At 35.6% G+C, this 24,623-nt stretch overlaps 1 protein-coding gene across 15 annotated transcripts in view; it reads right to left on the reverse strand.

Moving 5' to 3' along the window:
• Positions 1-24,623, reverse strand: part of SCLT1 (sodium channel and clathrin linker 1) — a 68,214-nt gene that overhangs the window by 21,018 nt on the left and 22,573 nt on the right. For 6 of the 15 annotated variants that reach the window (XM_026107543.2, XM_026107545.2, XM_026107542.2 and 3 more), the window contains 9 exons: positions 23,951-24,049; positions 23,245-23,316; positions 21,515-21,589; positions 20,847-20,992; positions 19,154-19,346; positions 17,497-17,693; positions 7,087-7,165; positions 5,882-5,977; positions 1,771-5,041 (listed from right to left, as the gene is read on the reverse strand). In XM_026107543.2, coding sequence (XP_025963328.1) covers positions 4,967-5,041; positions 5,882-5,977; positions 7,087-7,165; positions 17,497-17,693; positions 19,154-19,346; positions 20,847-20,992; positions 21,515-21,589; positions 23,245-23,316; positions 23,951-24,049 — 1,032 coding nt within the window. In that variant the 3' untranslated portion in view covers positions 1,771-4,966. Of the gene's footprint in view, positions 1-843; positions 1,503-1,770; positions 5,241-5,881; positions 5,978-7,086; positions 7,166-12,678; positions 12,788-17,496; positions 17,694-19,153; positions 19,347-20,846; positions 20,993-21,514; positions 21,590-23,244; positions 23,317-23,950; positions 24,050-24,623 lie in introns of those variants that run through there. The other 9 variants (XM_064510704.1, XM_026107546.2, XM_064510700.1 and 6 more) reach the window with 8 other exon arrangements.

Consider the following 24,623-nt stretch of genomic DNA (forward strand, 5'->3'; position numbering starts at 1 on the left):
GTGTGTGTGTGTGCACAGTTGATTAAAATCTCACTGCAGGAGATGTTTAGAGCTTCAGAATGATACATCCATGTTTCTTTGAAAATCTTTGTGTAAAGTCATTTAGCAGAATGTTCTTTATTATAAATCATAATGGGTATATCGAACTGGGAAAGCACTGGTAAAAAGGTATGTGAGACTACAGGAAACAGTAACTTTCCTTAAATTGAGCAGAGATTTTCCTTGAGGTTGCTTCCATCTTGCAGCCTCTTCTTTGCCAGAATAGCAAGCTTTTCAGAAGGGGCACAAACTTACTTCCATGTGGTGATCAAACTAGTTCTGTCCCAAGAGATGCAAATAAAACGATGATCCAGCGAGACAGACCTATGGGCTTCTGTTAGTCCAAGACAACACTCTTCAAGAACTGGGTAAGCATTATCCATCCAATGAATTAGAAGTTTTATAAAACAAATTATACCCTTCATGTTTAAGAGGAAGGACAAGAAATTACATTATTTCGGCTGAAAATGGGAGCACTTAAATTCAAGAAAACAGAGTGCAGTACTGATTTAAGAATAATATACCTGGAGTTTCTCATCAATTAATGAAAAATTTGTGCCCAAGAGGATCCCCACATTCTGGAATCTGTAGATTTCAAGCATACTGTTTCAGAATGCCTAAAAGCTGCAGATTTTTCTGGATGACTTTACCGACTCTGTGCAAATTGAAGTAACAGCTATTTCAAGTTCCCAGACACTACAAAGCAAAGAGAGCAGATCAACACAAAGGTAAGGAACAAATGTAAAATAATAATTAGGAAGAGAAAGCATAACTGAGAAAGGATTATGGTCCGTAGAAACTAGCTCTATGAATAACCATAGCAACACTTTATTTATTAACTGTTTTCCAGGGGCATCAGAACACACTGAACTGAATCCTTGCAAATGGAAGACAATGGATGCATTTCCCAGTTACCATACCTCCTATAAAAACAGCAACAATTTGACATTTGTGACATAATTAGTATCATATTATAAATGATTTCGGCACACCTTACATGTATCTTCGAAATGTTCACAGGCTATTGAAATAGAAAGAAAAAGGTACAAACTATATATGAGCAAAGATGTTTACTAATTCTAATATACTGTTATCTAGCCCCGGAAAACAATTTTATCATGGTTGGAGTTGGTGATTTTCACCAAAAAGACCAATATATCACAGCATTGTATCACAATCCTGAATTTGCTACATTGCAGGACTTTAATAACACCCATTTTGCAGTCATCTTCCTGTCTTTACTATGCACAGAGATACAGTAGCTTTATCCATGAATAAAATAGGACATGTTTCTGCAAATTTTACAGATCTTGCCATGCATTTGACTTTAATGCTCCAATATGGAGTTTCTCCAGCAATCTTCTCAACTCCAACATGGTGTGAATGAACAATACATATTTTTAAATGTTTTCCAACTCCTTCAGGGAAGCAACTTTTTTCTTATGTGAAGTTAATATGCTGAGCTGTAATTAAAAACAAGCAGATAGTTTCCCCTTCTTACAAAAATCGTTGTAAGACCTGAGTGTTAGTAAAACTTCAATATAGAAAATGTCAGGGAGAAGATGGAACAAGCTTAGACAAGTGCGAATTTGGGGTAAACAAAAGAATTTACAATAGAGTCTATAGGTGGTTATTGTTTTTACCCTATTTCAGATCCCAAAGAATTGCAAATGATGAAAAACAGGTTATCAGGAGTACACTTAAAAGACATTTACATAGAAAATGCACACGTTTTAAAATTGCAAAAACGATCCTTTATTTTTAATAACGGTACTTCATCGAAGTACCGTTATTTAAAAACAAGCTAAGATTTATAGTCATGAACCAAACACTGGTAATTTCAACATTTTTTTCATATCAAAATACTGCACAAGCTATAGCATACAATAAAGCATCACTGAAAAGCAGTCATCTTTGGCTTGGAGGGCAAAAAGCAACAGCACACACCTACAGTCACCTGTTTGACAGTGGACTGAGTATTAATCTGAAAGCCCTACTTAGGCCTTAGTTTCATGTTCCCAGGCACCTATGCCAGCTTAAGGAGCTCCCTCCTGCCCTGTCTCTGGCCACTTGTTCTTCAGAAAGGCTGAGTTAACAGCTCATGGGAATGCACAAAGACGTGCATCAGTGTAGTGAAGTACATTAAAATAAGCCTGCATTTGAAACTGAAACCCTGGAAACAGCTTTGTGGCAATCTTTACACAAGACCAAAGCTTTACTTCTGAGGGAAAGGAATATTGGACCAACCCCTCAAACACACACTCTTCAAGCAACCAACCACTCTTTTCTGGTAATTTTAGTGTTGTTGCAACAGGTTACCTTCCAGAGGTAGCCTTCCCCCAGTAAAACTTAAGAGTGCTGGCAGAAACTCAGCAGAATAAGGATAGTTCTGTGTATCATTTTAGTAGCAGTATTTTGCTGGTACATGTGAGTATACAAGAGGTTGTTCCCTCTGAATTTGGAAAAATCAGTGCTGCTGCTTCTCATATGTGACATTCTCAAGAGGCCATCACATCCAGGTCCTAATCCTGTTGAACAGCCTTCGAGATCTGCCCCATATCAACTTTGGCAGCAACTGCGCCTACTACTAAATATTTGTATGGAATAATAACTTACAGAGATGCCATCTGAGCTTCCAGGTTTGCATTTTCTGCTAATTTCTAGTTTTACTTGTTTTAAGCTTTGAAGCAAAGAGGTTGATTACCCTAGAGGAATTGCAGCTGTAACTGATGCAGATCCTAATGAAGACATATATATATTTATATATATATGCCACATGGATGACTAGCATCTTTCACATACGCTTTCATGGGGAAAACAGAAACAACTGAATATCAGTTCCCTCAGCTAAGAGCAGGGAAGGGAAAAAAGATGATGCCATCCATACTAGCTGCATCTCTCAGAAGCACACAAACTGTAAGGAAAGTAAGCATCATTCCTTCTTTGACAGAGTTCTACTTTCAAGTTGCCGGTTGTAGTATCTTCTTCAGGATGAAAGGAGGAGAAAAGCAGCTGCATCAGTCAGCAAAAGCTGGAGTAAGGCTTTACGAAACCTGCCACTAAATCTAGCAGCCAAGTCAAATGCATAATGTTTCACAAACATGAACAGATTGCTCTCTAGCCAGCTTGCTTTTGCAACAAGCTGATTCCAGCAGTTTGAGCTTCAATGACAAGTGCAGGAGCTGTATCTGCCAACTGGAGGAATGCTGCAAGTGATTTACCTTTGTCTTTGAGGATATTCAGCTCAGCAAGATCTTAAGCCCCTTGAGCAGTTGTGGGAAGAATTTGGAATATATTTTGTCAATGTGTGTGACATATGTAATCAAGCATGCAGGCATGAGGGAAGTTCAATAAGGTCTAAGGGATGGTAAAGTCCTTGTACCCTATATTGAATTTAGAATTACAAGTAAACTGGATAATATAATGAGAATACACAATTCAGTAAAGTCAGAAAGCAGCCCTGAACCTATAGATTAAGAATACAGTGAAGAGTCACCATCCTGAATCTGAGGAGGCATATATACACATTCAGTCTTCTGAGACCTAGGAGAGTGTGAAGACTTCCTTTCTTCAGATTCAGAAGAGCAGACATTCTGGTACCAGTACTCCTGAAGACCCCTTTTGCCAGCCTTCAGCAGAAGCACTGACAGTAGGGCTTTGGGGGGGGAGGGGGAGCAGGGGGAGGAGAGAAGGGTTGACAGAAACATTCCTGAGTCACTACAGAGAAGCCATGCCAGACACTTGTCAGCAGTAGTCTGCCAAGCCTGAAGAGGGCAAGGCAGTTCTGAAGACTGGCAGTAAGATCTGGACAACCAAATAGCTTCTACGTGCCCTTTCAAATCTGCTTTGCTACCTTTCAGAGGGAGACTGATGAGGAACAGATAATTACTGATGTTTTCAGGCACAGTAAGACCTCTTCCTATACAGGTACTGAGCCTATGAATTTATTCCCTTGAAAGCTGATGTGACCACACTGCTTTAGGCAACATAGTGTCTCAGAAATACTGGAGCTAACAGATCCATATGACAAAAGAAATAAAAACAAAAACAAAAACAAAAACAGTCTTTCAAAGCAAATCTTCACCAGCTGGATAGACCTTGTAGTGACAGAAAGCATCTACAGCCAAGATCACCAAAAGATAGCTTACATTATGATAGCTTGACAGCTATGTCCACTTATTCATTGCTGTTGGGAAAAAAATGCCATTTGTCCTTATTAGACAATTTGGATTGACTGAACATTCCCTCTCTGCAACTTATGTGGGAACACCCACATTAAAAATCTGTAATTTGCAAACAGCGTAAACACTGTCACCATATAAAATTAGGAGGCAGGACTGCCTTTTTTTTATAGGACACCAACTTGAATAACAAATTTGCTTGCCAAATAAGGGAACCCAGTGTAGAAACCCTCCATGGGATTTGCTTCAAGATGTACAGCTTGAACAGCATGGAAAGAGGAATGCTAGATGGGGAAAAAACACCCTACTGTCCAGCAGAGACAACATAGCATTTGTGTTATACATAGCACAGCGTTTGAGGCAATTACAGCCTGAAGTTTCTCTCCTCTTGAAGGTAAGCAAAACTTTTTCTTCCCCAAATCCTTTATGTCAAGACAGTATTGAAGGATACTGGTGAAAGTCGGAATTTTGAGTTATAAGAGAACTGGAAAAGAGAAGTCTGCAACAATTCGGCCCATTAAGTAATCACACAGGTGTATAAAGAAGTCTTAGGCACATACATGGCTCTAATGGACACAGCTTGTCTAAAGTTTTCAAGGTCACTGAAACATGCACTAGGCACATTTACTTTTGCAATGAGATACAAACATCTTCCCTTCCTTTGCCCCGTCCCCAGACCCTGGAAAAAAACAAGTATTTCCTATTCTGTCTGCACAATTTTCAGTATTTTCCATATATCGCAGGACTTATGGTACATAACTGATAGCAACTACAGTGGGGTGTGCTTCACCAGCAATCTTGGGGGACATAGCCACTGAAGCCTGTAAATGAAAATGCAGGCGTGCAGACAAGAAATTAACAACATAGGGAGTTCACATGACATAACAGAGGATGCTCAAGGTTGCCGTTCGATGAACACGCTATAGGTCCACACTATCGATTCTGTCCTCACCCACTGCATACATCTCCCCACCCTGTGCGTGCAGCCACACAATAAACTAGATGAGGGAGCTTATTTGCCTGAAAAAAAAAAAGTAGAATTCCCACAAAACAGCTATGCTACCTAACAATTTTTATAGAGGCTGTTCTCTAGCCACCAACTAAAAACATGCTTTATGTTTAGAATCTGACAGAGACTCCCCAGGAGATAGATGTAGGCATTAGCACAATGTTTGTTCTTTATCACATGAAGCCATCACTTGTGACAGCTAAAGTAAGTTGCGACAAGCTAAAAAAAGCCTGTTTTATATGTAAACAGGAGCTCTAGTTCTTTAACTTTATAGCTCTAAATTTAATTTGACATGAAAAGGAGCTTTTTTCCCCTCTTTGTTAACTTTCTATCATTTTTGAATATAGAAACGATCATACACCTTCATTCACACATTTTGAACCACACAAGTTTAATTCACATCCAGTTTGTTTCCCTAAACAGATCTATGTCACTTAAGCATCCTGTCAGAAGACTTAGTATTTAATTGAATATGCATCACTTTTGGGATGACACATTCAAAACACAAGCTTGTTCAAATTATGTTAGTAATACTGCACATAAACGATCACCTCTGCCTTGGGGAAAATACAAAGTGTATTTTTTTTTCCAATGTTCAAAGGCACTTTGGTACGCTTGTGAAAATAACATGTTTTTTGTTAAAGTTCTGTACCTTTTGAGATGCTGTAGCTGCCCTCTGCTCCGCCTGGCTTAGTCGTCTTTGAAGCCTATTGATGTATTCTCGATATTCCATCATTAATTTTTCATCCTGTATAAATGAAGTATCTCATTATGAATGTGAAGTTCTCTTTATCGGATCCATACATACTCTAGTGAGAAAGCTTACAGCAACAGGAACTTATGAAGTGCAGTTGTTTACCTCCTACAATAATAAAAGACTGAAGACATACTGCTGACACATAATAGAGAATTCCTAGATCAAATATTCAAACTGGAGTTGATGAGATCATATCCCTTCTCCAATCACAGTAATCTTCAGAGGAAGTTTTATTTATTTTACCATCTTTAAGACAGATACATAAAAGCTGACATTTTAATTCAGGTAATTCAATTTACACAGTCTTACAATATAAATGTTTTAGCTATTCTCAAAGTGAAAAAGAGTATACAAAATAACACAAATGAGATAATCTTTAGTGTCAGATTTTTTCTTCTGTTCTGTTCATCACAGAGTAGGTATAAAATCTTTCTTAATCATCCTTTACTTGAACAGAAGTTTTCTTGCATCATTCTCCTCTAAATAATACAGCGCTACAAAAAAACAACACATCAGAACTTATCCTAAATAGAATTAGATATTATTCCAGATTTATGAGGCAAACTGACAGGATAGCTGTTCTCTAAAGTGACCATTAATTATTAAACAATGTACATTCCAAAACAACCTTGCCTTTAATCTTTAATGGATGATGCTTTTATCTATATGCATATAACACACACAGGAATCATAAATTCTACTACACACATAGTATATGAAAAATTTTACTTCTCTGCATATACTACATTATACATAAAACAATGCCTCCTCCCTTTCAGAGGCATGCATACATAGCAATGTGTCTTCAGAAATATTTTCTGAATTGTCTAAATTTGCAGTATTAGTAATCATGAACGAGGATATCTCCTTAATCCTACTTTATAATTTCAGAATAAAGTTAACTTGTCTTCCTCTTCCATTTGAACATGCCAGTCAGCAGAAACAGAGCAGGTTTTTCAAGCTACAACTGTTCCTGTCAAAAATATTTAAGTTCTTATAAACTAGCAACATAACTCATCTAAAAAAGTTTCTGGTAAGATCCTAATGTATATGCATCAGGTTGTAGCTGAAAGTAGTTCCCACATTAATCACTATCTTACCTCAATTACCTTCTCATTTGCCATTTCCAGCTGAGAAAGGAGCTCTTGGGTGCGAAGTTTCTGTTGACTCAGTTCACTTCTGTTAATCAGAAAAAAGATGCTGATGAACACACAGTAGTATGTCAGTTACCTAAATATTATCTCATAGGCACCTTCTCGAAGCATTATAGGAGTTTATGGTGCACTTTTAATTATAATATTGCTCTTAACACATTCATTTCAAAAGCACTGCAGCTTGTACCTCTTAACGATACATATTCAAAACTATAATGGCACACGGATGAGATGTCCTTGTTAAAATCAACAATCAACCGGACTCTGCCAAGGACATTCAATATTTTACAGGTATATTATTTTTTGCTGTTTATTATTTTACAAGCATATTATTAAACATTTTAGTTATAAACATAAACTGCATTTACAGTGCATTCAATTTTTAGATTAACCATCTAATTAATGTCCTATAATCAGAATTCAATGTGGACATTTCTGAAGCTGCTTTGAAGTACCTAAAAACAAATCATTCTAAACTTTGTGACACAGTCAACAATGCAACATTTCAAGACAAAAAAGAAAACATGTCAGCTTCTTCAAAAGTGGTCTTTTCAGTTTTGTATTGATGGAGTTCTAGTGATCCTAACTTAATTTGTACAGTATTGAAGACACCAAATATCTGGATTAAGACGGACATCTTCGAGTTGGTCCTCAAAGGAAACAGTTCTTGCCTTCTATTATCAGCAAGCCACCAAAGAAGAGGGATGACAAAGATCGAAAAGAAAAATCTCTGAACTTTGGTAATTTTAGGCAGAGGAAGTTGCACAACCAAACAGGCTGCTACAATCTTTGATCAGTCTCTTACCTCCTATAGCAACAACAATGGTAAAACAATAGTGTGATCAAGATCCTCACCCACCAATTTCACCTTTTGCTTTTCGGTTCAAATATATCCACGAAGAAAAATTTTAAAGTCTGTTCTCACCTTATCTGTCTCCTCCAACTTGGAAACATGCTGAAATACAACAGCTTTCATAAATACATAAAGCACACTGACAAGGCTCACAAAGACTATAGCTAACCTTTAGGTGCTCTGCCAGTTACTGAAATGACACGCCCTGCAGAGGAAGCTAAAGCTCTATTTTCTCTAGAGGAATGGAGGTAGGGCAGGGGAATTTTTAACCTCAAACCTCCATCTTCAGAAAGCCTCTACTGTTTGTAATTTACCTGCAAAAACTTTTAAATCTAGTATTTCATACAAGTTGGACTGAAAACTGCTGTATAATTCTTGAAGGGCCAGATAACATAAGCTTGCAAGTATGGCTGACTGATAGTTTCCATTCTCTTGTTCTCTATCAACCTTCTTAACCAATCTCAACCAGATATCATTAAAAATAGCTCACCATCTTTTGACTAGCTGTTATAAAAATGAAAATACATAGGCAGATAGTTAAATCATGTTAAACAATTAAAATTATATACGCATGTTCCACATTAATATTTTTTATATAAAACAAGTATTAAAGATGGATTAAAATTGCAGGATCAAGATAGCATGTTAATACTTAGCACTATTTTTGCAGTTTGTCCTCTATAATCAGTATTAAGCATCAAGCCAAAGCACTTTCAATTTGGAAATCCTAATGGACAGCTAGATTTTGAATGCTGTCTTCAAGTTCAGTTTTTATAAACGGTTTTATTAGCAAATTGACTTGAACATTCTTTTTCACAATGAAATTTCATACAATTCATTTCATATGTGTAAGATAATAACATACTTTTTCAAAATAAGCTCCCTAGAAAACTATTCAAATTACTGCTTACAATGTGTAGACTGCTTATGTTCAACTGTGCTAATAAAATAAGGCTTTGAAAATAAGGAAATTATTAAATTCTGACAAATCAACTTTATTGTAATGTCATCTTAAGGTGACCATCCAAAAAGAGTGATTTTCTAAATTCAAAATCCTTAGTAAGTTATGGAAAACAATCTGTCTCCTATATTTGCATAAGCTCTAGAATTAGCATCCTCAGCAGCATGAACTACAAACAGAGTTTATGTTCTCATGTACAGTCATGTATCAAGAAATTATTTTTATACATCACACTGAACATGTGTCTAAAGGAAACAGTTTAACCCTGTAAGCATAAGGAAACATTACAGCTATTGGTCTAGAAAGTTGATCCATCCTGATTGTTAACCCTCCCCCAAACACACATTGTGAGGTTTTAATATTGAGAGGTAACCCAAACTTCCGAATAATCAAATCAGTCTCTCCTCCATATTGTCTCTGTTAAATGAGCAGGAAACAAAAGGTGAGCTTTCAGTATTTTGGCAGACGGGTGATAAATCTGCCAGCTGTAGCAAGTATTTTCTGCAAAACTCTCATACGACAAATTTAGCATGTGCCAGATGTTTTTGCAGCTGAACTATACTATAACATGCTTCAGTTACTCTTAGTAATTATGAATTTTGTATACTGCCAGTACCTGCAGCTGTCTCTCATCCTGCTAATATTTTTTTCTTTAATGAACATCTTAAAATAAGCAGTTATGGCTGCCAAACATTACAGAAGCGCAGCCAAGAATAATGTTTTGGAAATGGAGGAAACATCTTCAGCTCAAGATGCTATGTAATTCACTCAATGTACTGTACAGCATGTAGGGAGAGGGCAGTCCTGGCCAACACTTCATACACAGGCACAAAAAAGGTCATTCTTCAGAGGTAGATTCTTTTCAATTATAGAAAAGACAAACCTCAGGACTCCTATAAAGGCACATAGTTACAAATGACTCAGGGACTCTAACTATGACACCGAAATGTTTCAGAAGCAGAAACTGCAACAAAGACACCTGAAACTGCTGCAATCAAATGAGAACAATGTTAAGAATTAAACACACTAAGCACAGTATTTATATTTAAAAATTATGGCAAGGATTTCATTTTATAAATAGTAACAATTATAATCCAAGTGAATTTAAAAAATGGAAGCCATTCAGTAGCATTTATTTCTTCAAATATAATAGGTTATGTTACAAAAAAAGTTTTGATTTTTTTTCAAAAAGTTGTATTTCAATACTAGACAATAGTGGCAGCTGGTTGGATTATGAATTCACCAACTTGTTCAGACTATTTATTAGTATTTATCTAATTATTACTTTCCATTTGAGCCAAGATTTTTAAGTTTAGCTAACTCAAATGCATTCTTACATGAAAGTAATTTCTAAAGTACTTATCTTCTTTATTATTTAAGCCAACAAATTCTTTCTTAAGTGTAGTTTTTTTTGCAGATTCAGTTTGCATTTCTAGAGAGAGAAAAAACTTGTGGATACCTATTACTACCCCTGCATACAGGCTTAATAATACCTTTACTGAGCAGTCATCCACACTTTTAAGAGCGCAAGGTAATATTCACAGCAAAGTTGACAGAATTATGAATTTCCCGTACAATTTTCAAGTTACAAGATCTACTTTTTTCATGTCTGCAGTTTTCATGTTCTACTCTACCGAAGGCCATTCTGTGGATGTCTCAGTAACCTGATTCAACATGAAACTTATCTTTGTGAATACTGTTCTGATTCCTGGTCCAACCAGAACACCGTTTGACCTGGTCTTGGCCTTGGTCGCAGGTAAGGACTCTGGTAAGGGGTTATGTGTAGCCACTGATTATCTGCCGAATTCGTTTTCAATTTACCCCAATTCGTTCCTTCGCTCTCAGGATCAGAACATATAGATCTATAAAAAATACTGATATGCTAATTAGAAAAGATTAACGACCTATTACTACTTGTATTATGACGTTGTTTTATTGACTTGTTTAGCCTAGTTAGCATATGCACAGACCAGTCAGGTCTGTCCAGGGCCCATCACTGGAATTTACATAATAAATGAACAATATAGCCTTATTTTTTAAACTTGCATACAGAGTCTTCCATTTGCATTTTCTTTTAGTAAATGCTGGTAGATTTGATTACCCTGTTTTTTCTTGAATTCTGTTGTCAGAACTTTTTCCATCTCTCTCACTCTTTCTCAGTCTGGTCTTCATTCTTTACTGAGGTTTCTTCCCTTCCAAATCACACATTTCCCCAATATTCCTTTGGTATTGGTGATTTTGCTTTTTATCGCTGCTGTCATATGCTGCTCTCAACTTAAGTCTGAAGAATTATATAGTTTTATATGCAATGCTATACGGTAATAGCAATAGCTCTAGCCAGTCCTCTCGCGGAAAAACATGGTCATAAGAATTGTTTTCTAAATTATGCTACTTCTAGGAAACCACGAACCTTTAAAAATATGTGTATGTATCCCTCATTTCTATCACAAGTGGCTTCTTACAAACGAAGACAAGAAATGCAAGCAGCGAATAATTCAATACCATTATTTTTACCACAGCTGTCAAAGGTAGATCACCTATGTCCTTTGAACTTTTGGGACGTTCAAACTGACAGTGATCTTAGAACTCACCGCTTTACAGTTGGAAGCTCTGCACCCCATAGATAAACAACAGAATGTATTGCTTCTATTTCTTACAAAATACCGCATAAATTTGTGGAAAAGAAGTGATATTGAAGATCAAACTAATTTTTTTAACATTAAACCAAACTCTGATTTAGTTATTTAATTTCCTAAACCATGTTCATTATATAGCGGGATAAAAAAAACCCAAACAAACAGAAGCTCAAGCAGGTGTTTGCTAATAAGTTAATGAACATCTAATAACTAAGTTTTATTCACCAAGACTTAAAAGCTCTTTATAAGTCTTAAAAAATTACCTTTAGAAATAAATTTGCTAGTGTTCTAAAATGTCTATATGTCCCTCCTTACTTCTTTCCATTTAAAACCTTAAAAAAATATGAAAGATAACTTTTTGCCTCTCAGAAGTTCACTTGGTTCTACTGATTATTGCCAATCAGAACCAAACCGGTGGTTCAATCTCAGACCCTACCAGAGATGCAGCTGTCATAACACAGCAAGTATCTTCTGCCTAAGACAAATTCAACAAAGATTAAGTGTTAATATGAATTTCTGTCTCAGACGCCAACTCTGTCATTTGAAGCAGCAAATTCACCTCAGCTTAAAATTCAAAATCGCCCAAAATTTCACCTGACGGTAAGAGATTTTTCTGTATGTTTACATATGTAAGTAGAGATAGATAAAAATAATTTTGTACATACATACACATTCTTAGACAAAAAAACTCCCTAAAACTTCAACAGAAAAGCCTTGGAACAACTCATCTTGAAATAAATATGAGCACTACACCAATTTTTTATAACCTTTACCAGTAATCATTCATTTACATAACTATTTTATAACTGTAAATATTTGCTGCATTGTTCGTAAGCTCACTATAGTCTAAGTTCACTTCATATAAGCGTCATTAGAATTTAAAGTACATCTAAAATTAATGCAATAAAAAGTCAGAAAAACTTAATTTTATAGTCTGCAAGACTATTTAGACTTTTTGTAGGAATAAAGAGGACAAATGCTAGTCATGAGTTGTTAGTCACACTGCCAAAAGCAATGTTTTTATTTGGAAGCATGACGTGTGTTGCAAGAATCACTGACCTTCTTAGCTGCCTTCAAGATTGACTTTTGGCACAAGTATGTGGAAGCAAGCCTGCTTCTTTGCCCTCTTGGAAGGCCACAGTGAAGTCTATTATCGATAAAGCCTTTCAAAAATGCAGAGCATCTTACGATGATTTACTGGGAAGAAAATTTTTGTCATGAAGAAAGATGGTGTTATGTTTTTATGAAGAGAATGATGGAATTTAGTCTACAAGTATTCAGTGCATTGCCCCCTGTTTCACCAGACTTATTTTTGTTTTCTTTTTTTAATTCCAAGTTCAGTTTTATAGGCAATGATTATTTATGCAACTTGAAGTCAGAGAGACAGACCCAAGTGTCCAAGAAAGCACACAATAATTTTCAGTGAAGTTCAAAACTATCAACATATTTTTATCTACGGGCTTTTCACTGAACTACTAAATTACCATGTTATTATAAAAAATCATCACTTTGTTCTTCTGTTACAGGCCACTGAATTTACTTCTTGATTTTTTAAATTAAAAATCAGCTAATTTTCACTGATGTTGCTTCATTTCTTAAAATATTTATTTGATGTTTCCTTTAGGTATATGTATTACACCTCACAAACAAAATACTACAGACTGAAAAGATGACAAGCGAGCACTACAGAATATGGAAAAGTAAGCAGCTGCTGTTGGGAAGTTAGCAAGGAAGTCAAAATGTTTCAGACACCTTCACATGAAAAATAAAAGTAATGGGGAGAGAACAGAAAAAACAGAAACAGATCATGAGTTTAAGGCAAAGGAATGGGAAACACCTACACTAACAAATGGGAAAGTGACTCAGTGCCTACAAGAGCTGCACGAACAGCAAACTGCTGGTAAATTCAATATAAAATGCTTTTATTATATAAGCCACCTCCCCAGTATATATGAGTAGCTCCCTAAAGTAGTTTATAACTACATGAAAAATATGCACTTAAAGGACATTACTGTGCTGTAAGAGTAATAATTATTAAAAATTGAAATTCTGCTATATGTCACCAACACAAATCCCTGTATTCTTTCATATATTTATAAGAATTTCATCTATCAAATAATAAGTTTGTGAAGTTCCACAAAATATCTCAGGCTGTCCTCAAAATTTACTAAATAATCATGATATGGTGGTATGTTTCGAGCGTTCCGTATTTAAACCCAAATGGATAGGTTGATATCTTCATCTAGGTTCACAGTCTTGCTGCCCAGTCAAGCCAAGATTAAGTGTCTAAGGAAAGTATTATGCATTCCTTACAGATGGCTCACAGCTTAACTAACCCTCTCTGAAGCACGTAAGATGTATGTATACGGGAAAGCTTGGTGAACACCAGCCATTTACTTGGACCTCGCTATTATGCTGGCTAATATCAAGAGGATTTTCAAATGAAGCCTTTAACTCAATCGATTGTGTTTACCCAGCATCACTCTATTACTTAGTGGTCTTGTTGATATTTCTGTGATAAATCTATGAATGCACTGGACACAAAATTATTTTGTCTTTTAAATAAGTAAGCCACACTATTTTGGTTCACAGCAAAATAAAAAGTGATTTACCATTCTGTATTTGCACTCAAAATACTTACTCAAAATGTTATTGCTATAAGATTTTAAAATAAATGTATGATAATTATTCATTCATAGTATGAGTGAAGACTTTGCATTGAATAACTACTACTGTGTAACTAGAGGAGCTGATTTTTATACTACCCTCATTCTGCACTACATAGTTAAGTACAGAGTAGTGCATGCAGCACGTAAAAAATAAGCTGGGTTTAGAGGCCCTGAACGATATTTACTTATAGGTATTGGAAAAGCACTTGCCAACATAGTATCAGAGCATCATTGCATAGATTTAATTATGAAACTTCTTATGTCAGTTTAAATCACAGATTTCTTTTAGCAAATAACTAGTTTTTGTTACTAGCTTTCTTCTTAGTTAAAGCAAATGTGTCTGACAAAAACTTTTGTTCCTGGCTTTTATACAATACGTATAAATATCATCTACAAAATCATCTTAAAAAGTAACTGACTTTGCTTTCAGACTTGCACCAAAATATCAATCAAAGCAACAGAGAATCATGTGGACTTAGTGTAGACTTACAACTTTTAACGTGAAAAGAATATTTTTTCTCTTCTGTTCATCAGGCAGTATTCTCTGACGAAAAAAGCTATTGCACTACTAAATGGGATGTTAAATCATTGCAGGACTTTTCAGATGATGCTACATAGGCAGTCTCTCACATAAATACGGACATTTTCAAAATTTGCTACCCATTTTTCATGCAGATTCGCAAAACAAACTTCCTCTCGTGTCTGTTAGATTTTCTGTGTCAGCACTTTGTTGCAGATAAATAACGTCTAAAGCTTTTGGCCCACTATAATAACACTTTAACATTTAACATAAAAGCCTTAAGAAAGAAAGCAGCTGTTTCACAGACAATTTCAATCACTTTGGAAGTCTGCAATTTTTCTCTTTTAACTGGAAGTTGCTGAACTACATTCAGCATCTCAGTTATGAACCTAGATGCTCAACTGTGACAGTTTATTCAGTTTTCTTTCCTGAAAATAAATCACTTCGCTTTAGCTTCCTAGCGTAAGTTTACCAGCTTAAATTTACCTTAGCATGTAACACTACAAAATGCTTTTCTTCTTTAGTTACAGTATTTACAAAAGATGCTATAAAAGCATCAGTAAGACCCAGCTAATTATATACCGTGAAGCTATACTACTGAAACTGAAAGATAATAAGCATAGCTCCCAATGTCTCAAAAGAGTGAGTTTCTAGGTACATCAGTGAGCTGATACTAAAACGGAAACATTGTTCAATTTTCTTGTATTTCTAGCAGGATAGAACTAGTAGTATTCCTCTATTTGGACAGGTACAGGTCATGATACTAGAAACTGTACCAATTTAAAGACAGGAAACAAACTGGTTTCTAGGGGACAAACAGCTATATACTAGACTCCTATTAGCAAAGTTAATTGGAGGTCAAATTCACATACTTCTCTAGAAAGAGGAAACAACAAGTCAGTGTACTAGTATGGTAAATCTGCAGTAGGCAACATTTTCAGGAATTTATCTTCCTGTTCATGTTTAGAACTGTGGGTTCTAATTCTACCCACGCCATAAGCATCCTGTTTCTGTCCACTAACAAGTGTCAAATTAAGATTAAAAATTATGTCTCAAAAAATTGCCTCTTGTGCAGTTACCTAGTGCATAGAGGATACTGGGAATATTACGATTCAAGCTGAGAATATTTAAGCCATTAAAATAATGGCTTAAACAAAGCCATTTAAAACAAAGCCTTTAAAACCAACACTGAATGCACTTACTAAAAGATAATGACAAGCACTATTCTAACATTGCATTCTTATCTAAATTTAAAGAAGTGAGACTTACAAAATCATGTTTCCTGGTTCAGAAGTTATTGTGTACTAGTCTGTCAATCTCCTTAAATTTTCAACCAATTTTGAAGAAGAAAAGATCTCGTGGACACAAAATTCTTACAAGCTGTATAAAAATATTAGGCTGATTTGATCTCTAATTTACAGGTTACTTGCTCTGACAGTCTCTCTTGAGCCTAGAAATCAAATAAACCATGAAACGAAGATATGGTGTCTTTGCCTCCATTGAGAGAAAATCTGTTACTTGGTCTCCTACCTCTGACAAGCAGCAGAAGCAGCCAGGGGGCCAACAAACGGGCGTTGTGCGTGGCAGCTTATAACTGGCCACACTTTGGCTGTTACCCGCCAGCCAAACACAAGGCACAGGGGCAGCTGAGGTGGGGGAAAGCAGTACCTGAACAGGAAAGCTGCTACAAATCTACTGTGCACAGATAAATTTTTAAATTTTAAGACTGTGCAACATGGCCACACACTGAAAAACAAAACCAAGATGAAAGTAGATGTCACATCCGTGTATTGAGTTGATCAGTGTGGACTGTTAATATCTTTAAATTAACACACAAGTAGAAGCAAACACTTTATATAGCAGTATTTATTTTGTATTTAAAACAATGAAAGATTGGTAGAATTTATTTCAAAGATGACTTGCAAATGGCTTATTTCTTACTGGGATACTTCTTTTTCTACTCATCCATTTCCAAAAACTCCATTGTAAGTCTCATTCCTCTAAACAAGTGGATGCCTGTCTGTACATAGCCTCACAGGCACCATAGCTGCTCATATTCCCCAGTATCTATGAATGATATGTAATCTTTATCTGTTGTGTGAGATGCCCTTCTTATCATTCCCTCTCAAAACTGAAAATACTCTTACATACTGTGCTGAGAATACATGTATCTGCCAGCTACCTGGCAACCTGTATGAAGTAACAGAAAAGTAAAGTTTGTATCATATCTTTGCTTAGGGCAATCACACAACTCATTCGTATCCTCATTTATGACCCCAAGTATTCAGAAGAGAGCATTAGATGTGCCTCTGAAAAGGATTTTTTTTCCAGATTATTTTAGAAGCCTGGAGACTCATTCCACAACAGATTTTATGGAGACTGTTCTGAATGGCTATAAATATAGGAGCTTTCATAATCCAAGGCTAAAATTCTCTAAAATTGAAAGCGCTATATTTTGAAAGAGGAAATTAAAAAATATATATTCCATTTACTTTTTTGTTATTACAAGATGTAAAATTTTCATTCAGTGCTTAGTTGCTAACTTCACAAAAAGTGTCTCAACGTTTCTTTCTGGAACACTCCTCCTTTTTAGCTGGAAGCACATCATCTGGTCTGGATGGTTTCCTCTTCACTGGTTTTCACCACAGGTATACTGTTGTACAAAACGGTAACTAAAACCATATGAGTTTCCAGAAGAAAAAAAAGGTTGCACTTACTTTAGCTTACTGATCCTGACTTCTGTAGTTTCAGTAAGATTTTTTGTTTCTTCTTTCCACCGATTTGTTGCTTTTTGCTGAGCTACTAAGAGACGTCTCAGTTCTGCAGTAGATTTTTGACTGCTGTCTTCCATTTCTTTAAGTCGAGCTTCATATCCATGTTCCTTCACAGAATGCTCATGTTCCATTGTGCTTATCTAGAAAAAAATACAAACGGGATACAGTCAAGTCGCTCACTTCTTTCTTTTTTTAAAAAACTTGAGCCAGATTTATAAACCTTTGCTGTAAGCATGTAACATACAATAATTAAACTTGTAATTATATGCTCAAATAGACACATGTTCCCAAAGCCAATTTAAGAAAATAGTACAACTGACAGTAAAAGGATAATGAGCTGGGTATGCTTATTTTTGTAAATAATCTTTATCCTTCTCCCTTGTGCTTTCTCCACAGAAACACATTCTTTCTATCTAGCTAAAATGTGTTAGGGTTTTCTTAACTGCATCTAAAATCCTTTACATATCAGAGGAAAATGGAGGCAAGCAGTTAATTTGATCTGTGACTATAATGGAAGCCTGTCTGATAAAAACAGGAAGACAACGAACTGGTATACACTTTATAACCTTTACCTATCCATTATGTGACTCTGATCCTCTGTTTTTAATCTGTTTGACCAAAGGGTTCCGGAGTTGGAACAAGATTTCCTATTTCATTTGACTAATTTTTACTTGGTAGACAGCTTTTGTACTTTGTGGTAAAAAGCAACAACTGGATTTGACATGGTTCCCATTCATAGATTAGTAAGACCACTTACTGAGGTCTTCGTCATTGCTGCAGGTTCCTAGATCTCTTTCCAGGATCTTTACATTCCTAGAGTTAAGAGCAGAGGGGAAAGTACCAGCAAATACCTTGGCTTTATATATTTAGAAATCATGTCAGGCATCACAACTGTTATTCCCTTCAGAAGCCAAAGGTACCTTGATCTGTTGAGGTTAGCTATTAATGCACTATCCCACCTGCAGTCTGTTCAGGTGCATTTAATGGGACACCTTGAAAAAGAAAATCCTCTTTGAGCTAAGTATCGTTTGCACCTATTGATCCAAAAATCTATACTCTTTGAACAGATTTGATCCTATTCTTCTGTTTTTTCTGAAAATACAGAACCCATGTTTGACAACCACGCTATTAAATTATTTATTATTTAAGCACTGCTCTGATCACGTGGTGGACACAAAAGTAAAGGAACAAAAGCAGAATGAAAACTCTGGGCTGAAAAGCATTGAGAGATTCCTAATGTATTATAAAGAGTAGATAGATGAAGCTCTAGAATTAGAATAATAATCAAAATCACTTGAAGGAAAGTATGTTATTGTTTGATCTAGTCAAGTATAAAAGCAGAGAACATCTGGGATCTTCTTCTTAAGTAGAACTTAATACATACCAAAGTACAATTTAATTTGCAGAGACTGAGCTACCAAATAGATCCTGAGAACATACAATGTTACAACAAAAGAAAGATACTTACAAAGCAGAAAACAGGAAGCATGACTGAAGCTTTCACCCCCAACTTAAGCTTACATTCATTTTTTCATAGAAATGCTGTCTTATTAAGCAAAAACAATTTTATGCTAAAATAAAAATAAAACATAAACAATACCTTTATTTTAGCTTTTTGTTGAGCCTCCACGGCCAGTTTTCTTAGGCCCTCCATTTCTTTTTGCAATTCTTCATTCTCTTGCTGAAGTTTTAGCCTTTGTTCACTGACAAAGCCACTCTTTTCTCTTTCAGAATCCAGAATTCTTTGCAATTTACAGATCATTTCCTGGAAACGAGATTTCTCTTCCTCAGAGCTGAAAGAGAAGAAAAGTCTTGTTTGAAGACTTACTCAAGAGTTGAACCTATTTTACATTTTTCAAGGGTTATTTTGCTGTAATTGTGATGGTCTGAAGAAGAAAAAGACGACAAAGTTTGTAGGCAGCAACAAAATATTAACAGAGCAATTGGTCTAGTAGGATATTGTCTCTACCTACAAGGCTGATCAAAAGTAAGAAATGGCTCCCATGAAAGGAACAACAATGGGAAGCAAGGACCTTGCTAGAGGTTTACAAAATTCACAAATGGTATGGACATGGGAATCAGGAAATTGTTTCTGCCAATAAAAGAACAAAGGGCTATTAAAGGAAGCTACCAGGAGGCAAACTGAAAAAAAAAACCCAAGAGTTCTTCATACAGTCATATTTCAGCTATGGAACTCTGTCATAAGATGCTGTAAAGCATCTGTATGGATTCAAGTAACAATGAGATATTTGTGAAATAGTAATAATAGTTAAAAAAAAACCCCAAAAACTATGGGGGCACCTCTGGACAGTTTTAAGCAGGCAATCACTGCTGAAACGTGAGGAGAGCATTGCAGTGAAACATCACAGTCAGCTTGCCATAGTGTGCAGTTTTTCCTCAGACAGCTTCTTTTAGACAGTCCTAGAGAAAATATATTAGGATAGACAGATCTTTGGACTGACCCAGTAAGCTGTTCTCTTGTTTCTTCCTGAACTTTTATTTATTTATTTATTTTAATTTTGAAGTGTATATGCAATCACATGTTGCAATGGGCTTACAGCTAGGACTATGTACAAGTCAGTAAGCACCTTTATTGAGAAGAGGGCATTTGTGAAACAATCTAATATTGTAGCAATCTCAGTGAAATGCCAACACGAAGCAGTAGATTTTAATTCTTATAGAATTTCCAGGTTCCCAACTGGGGATTGCTCTGGGGAAGAGGCAGGATTTATGGTTATCGGAATGCAGAAACGATTGAAACTTCTAGAGAATCCTACACTTCTCACGTTAAAAACAACCTAGTCTAAAAATGTGGAGCATACTGTACTTTTCACCGTTATATTATTAAAACTGCAGTAATGTCTATGAGTTCTGAAGACAGACTTGAACTTCACTATGGTACACAACATACACTGTTCTGTGTGGACGGACTAGGAGACACCACACCGTAGGTGAGTTTTTAAAGTAATAATTTGTCTGAATATATTATAGAGTAACTGTCCCTAGTAACAGTATTTAAAAATGCAGTAAGATTCCAAACAATAAACTCCTGTTTTCATTCCCTTGTAAAACAAAGAAAATCTTAGATTCTACCATGTGTTATTCCCCTTTAATGTTTTTATAATGATTCATAACTGCCCTTGCTTGAGAAATTCAGAAATACAGTAACTTACCACTAATTCCTGCTACTGGTTAAAAACACATCACAAAAACCTAACACAGTCAGCAAGAGGCTTTAGATTAGGTAGAAATAATTTCATTAAATAAGGACTTGGAGTACATCCATTACTTACTTCATTTCCAATTGCTTCAGTTTATTCTGTGTTGTCTGTAGACTCAGCTGAAGGTCACCTTTTGTACATTCTGCAAGTAGGTATTTTTGATGCAGTTGCTCTAGTTTTCTATTGTCAGATTCATGTCCTCTGTCTTCCCGGTAAATCTGAAGAATAAACTTACATGTAACATTATCCTTACCTTGCACTGGTGATTGACAGTGTAGTACTGACAATGAGGCTACTCCTCATTGTGCCCTATTTTCCAATGATCTAAAACAAAACTGAATTTCTATCAATGTTGCTGCTACTGGGAAATAAGTTTTCAAAGATCTTGCAATCAGTTAGTTTTCTGTCTATTGAACTTAAATTTATTTGGGACATGTACCTACATTCTCCTGTATTATGTTAAGCATCTCTTTTTACCTTTTACACCTTCTGAAGAACCATCTTTTTCAGTTTACTAGTACAGCTTTAAAATGCCTTCCAGATTGAAAAAGAACTTAAAATAATGAGTGGAATGTTTACAATCAAGAAAATTTAATGAAAAATAATATAAGAAAAAAATTGAGGATCGCAGTATAATCTTTCATGCCAATATTAGGGAGAAACATGGAAAAAGTCAATACATCTTTTCTTTCTAAAGAGCGATTTTAAATGCCATGTAAAAATGCATGAAATTGTCATACCTTTTCAAGTTCTTCTTCCACTGCTCGCTTTTCTCTAATGACCCGTTCAATTTGACTCTGTTTTTCTCCACATTCCTTTTTAAGAAAGTCATTTTTAAATATGTCTAACCGAAAAATACCTCATAATAAAAACATTAAATTTGCAGGGAGAAGCAAAGGACAAGAAATCCCAAAGCCAAAAACCTGCCATTGCAAATGTAATTGTCACTGCTGGTATGTATACATTTGATTATATTTACACCTGCTCATTATTTTTGCTGTGGGATCAATTTCATTCACTCCACAGACACGTAAGATTAAACTTTTTTTTAAATTTAATCCATAAATAGGTGCTTACTAACCAACCTTTTTTGATCTCCCACGATTTGTTATAAGTTCCTAGTTCATTCAAGAAAATGATAATTGTGATGCAAAGACTTTCTCTTAGCATGCTTTATCAACTTTCATATATTTCATTCTGTGCATCCAACTACGGATACATAATAATCACCTTTCCATGATTTATTTATCCCTGAAAGAAACAGGGATGCCATCACATGGGAAGTATTTGCTAAAGCACAGAATTCTGTCATTTACTAATCTCAGTATAAATATGCTTGTGAACTATGATTAAAATACATATAACTCAAGGAATAAACTTATGCAAAGAAATTGCTGTTATCTGCAAAACCATGTTACTTCCTGCAGAGACAGCCAAGATTCATAGTAAAAGTAATATATGACTGAATACATATAAGGCAAATCTGCACATTAAAAATCATTTTTCAAAGCAAAGTATCCTTTACCTCTATAAACGAATCCTGTGCACTGACTGTAAGACAGTCGCTCTTGTCAAGTAACATGAAAGACACTGAACAGTGTATTAATGCCGGGAAACCCGCAGGAGGCAAAGTGCTATACAGTAATAAAGCATAGTTCTAGACAATTACTTTTCTCTCATTAATCCTGAGATACATGCAGGACTCCTCTGTATACGAGATTAGTCTACCTTATTTGTTCACTGTCTTTTATGCCAATCAAACTGTACAGAAGAGCTGTGAAGATGCTCTATACTGGTAACGTGGAAATGTTTACACAGCAGTACTAAACTGTTGCCCTTACTGCCTCTGATCAGACAGACTCACTAGTCAAAAATAGCACATATGTGCAGACAAATTATGGGACTGTTGATGCTGAACCCAAAAGTTTCATAAGCAGCTAGGAAAATTACTGGTAGCCATCATAAAAATCTATACACAATCATTTCCAGACTACATTAAAAACATAGAATTTCTGGTAAAATCTCTCAAATGGGATAAGAAAAAAACAACCCAAACCTATTTCTGATGTACTTTCTAACAGATTTCCATTGACTGATGCACACACATGAAAAAAAAAGGATAGCAGAGTCAGTCACGATCAATTTTTTTGCAGCTAGTCACTAATAGCTTCTATTTAATAATACTGAGGAACACCAGCCTAGAAACAACTAAACCGAAGTTTTGACAGTCTTGCCTAAAAGTTCCAAAACATATGTCTAAAACCAAGAATCCTCTCTTCACAGAACTGCTAACAAACAATGTGCTGCTTAATTTTCAGTCCTGAAAAACATTTTAGGTTCTTTTCCTATGTGGCTTGATATTAAATCACAAATAATAAATACCAGAATGTAGTATTTTATTTGATCAGCAAATGCTAGAGTTCTCAAATGTTTTGCTATCAAAACATACTTTCCTCAGTCAAGACCATACCATCTGAAGAGCAGAAAGTTCTTCTGTTAGTCGAGAAATCTGTACATTATACTGCTTCTTTGCAGAGTCTACCTGTAGTCAAAAACAGAATAAAATTAAAATGTAATCCTGTAAGGTCAACTGTGACTCCTGCACATATATTTAGTATTTCCTCCTGCTTCTGCAGAAAGGCAAGGCAGCTGAGTAGTCATCATCTTTATCAGTTCTCTCTCATTAGTTGGAACCACCTCCAAGGCATTTATATAGATCATACAGCACAGTATTTGCAGTGCTAACAATTGAAAGAAAACGGATCTGAATCTGCAAAGTTAAGAAGCTCTATTCAGGCAAGTCTAGTTCAGGCAACAAAAACTGCTCAGGACAGCTGACATAGCATATCAAAGACTGTGAGACTTTTTAAAATTTACCTTGACTTAAAATGAAGTCAGCTGCAATTGCCATGGGCGTTCTATGGAAATCTGAACCTAATCTGAACTGCTATACAGGCACATGAGGTGAATGTTTGACCTGCACGGGACACTATTATTATAAGAATTCAGTCACACATGTATGTGCCTGCTCTGATGCATTCTTGAAAGATAAAAACAAAAAAAACACGCAATAAATTATTCTGGAATCAATATGCTTCCTATTATAAATACTGGAACTTCTATTTCAGACTAAACTCTGACTTCATAGCTGATTCTTTATGAACAGGATAACTTACTGCCTTTCTAATTTTTGCAGCGATATCTTCTGCAAGTTGGGACATTTCATCTTTCATCTTTTTGATTTCCTCTTCCTTTTGTTTTTCCCCAAACAGTGCCTAGAAAAAATAATAACTTGAAATACTACTTATGCTTTAGTGATAAGATAATTTCTAGCACTGAAAAGAAGCCACACACAGCCACTGTCCAAAAAAGTCCTTTTTCCTTCTACTTTGGAGTAGCTGAAAGAGGAACACAAGAAAACAAGCTCAATGAGAACCTTTTCCATGAAATGTGTGTTCCTGTAAACCAGAACCGTGCAAAAAGTTTGTGTCAATGGATGCCTTTTGTATTGGGATCTAAAAAAAAGCACAGGTAAGGTATGAGTACTCTCCAATGTTCTTATTTGGGGCCAGGATCTATAACAAGAAACAATGCCAGGAATCACACAGAATAAGTTTTTTGTTAGGAATCTGAATACCTGTGTATACACACACACTTAAACATGTGTTACTACATATAGCTGAGCATTTTTAATGTTGATATACTAAATTACTCATCTCCCAGAAAACTAAAGTCAACAGAAAAAACGTAACAAGCAAATAAGGAATGTGTACGTGATCCCTTTCATGGTGGATAACAATGGGCCCAAACAGCTCTTTAGCATAAAAGGAAGGTGAAAATTACAGGTAT

The sequence above is a fragment of the Dromaius novaehollandiae genome, chromosome 4 (assembly GCF_036370855.1).
Source record: "Dromaius novaehollandiae isolate bDroNov1 chromosome 4, bDroNov1.hap1, whole genome shotgun sequence".
NCBI classification, from domain to species: Eukaryota; Metazoa; Chordata; class Aves; order Casuariiformes; family Dromaiidae; genus Dromaius; species Dromaius novaehollandiae.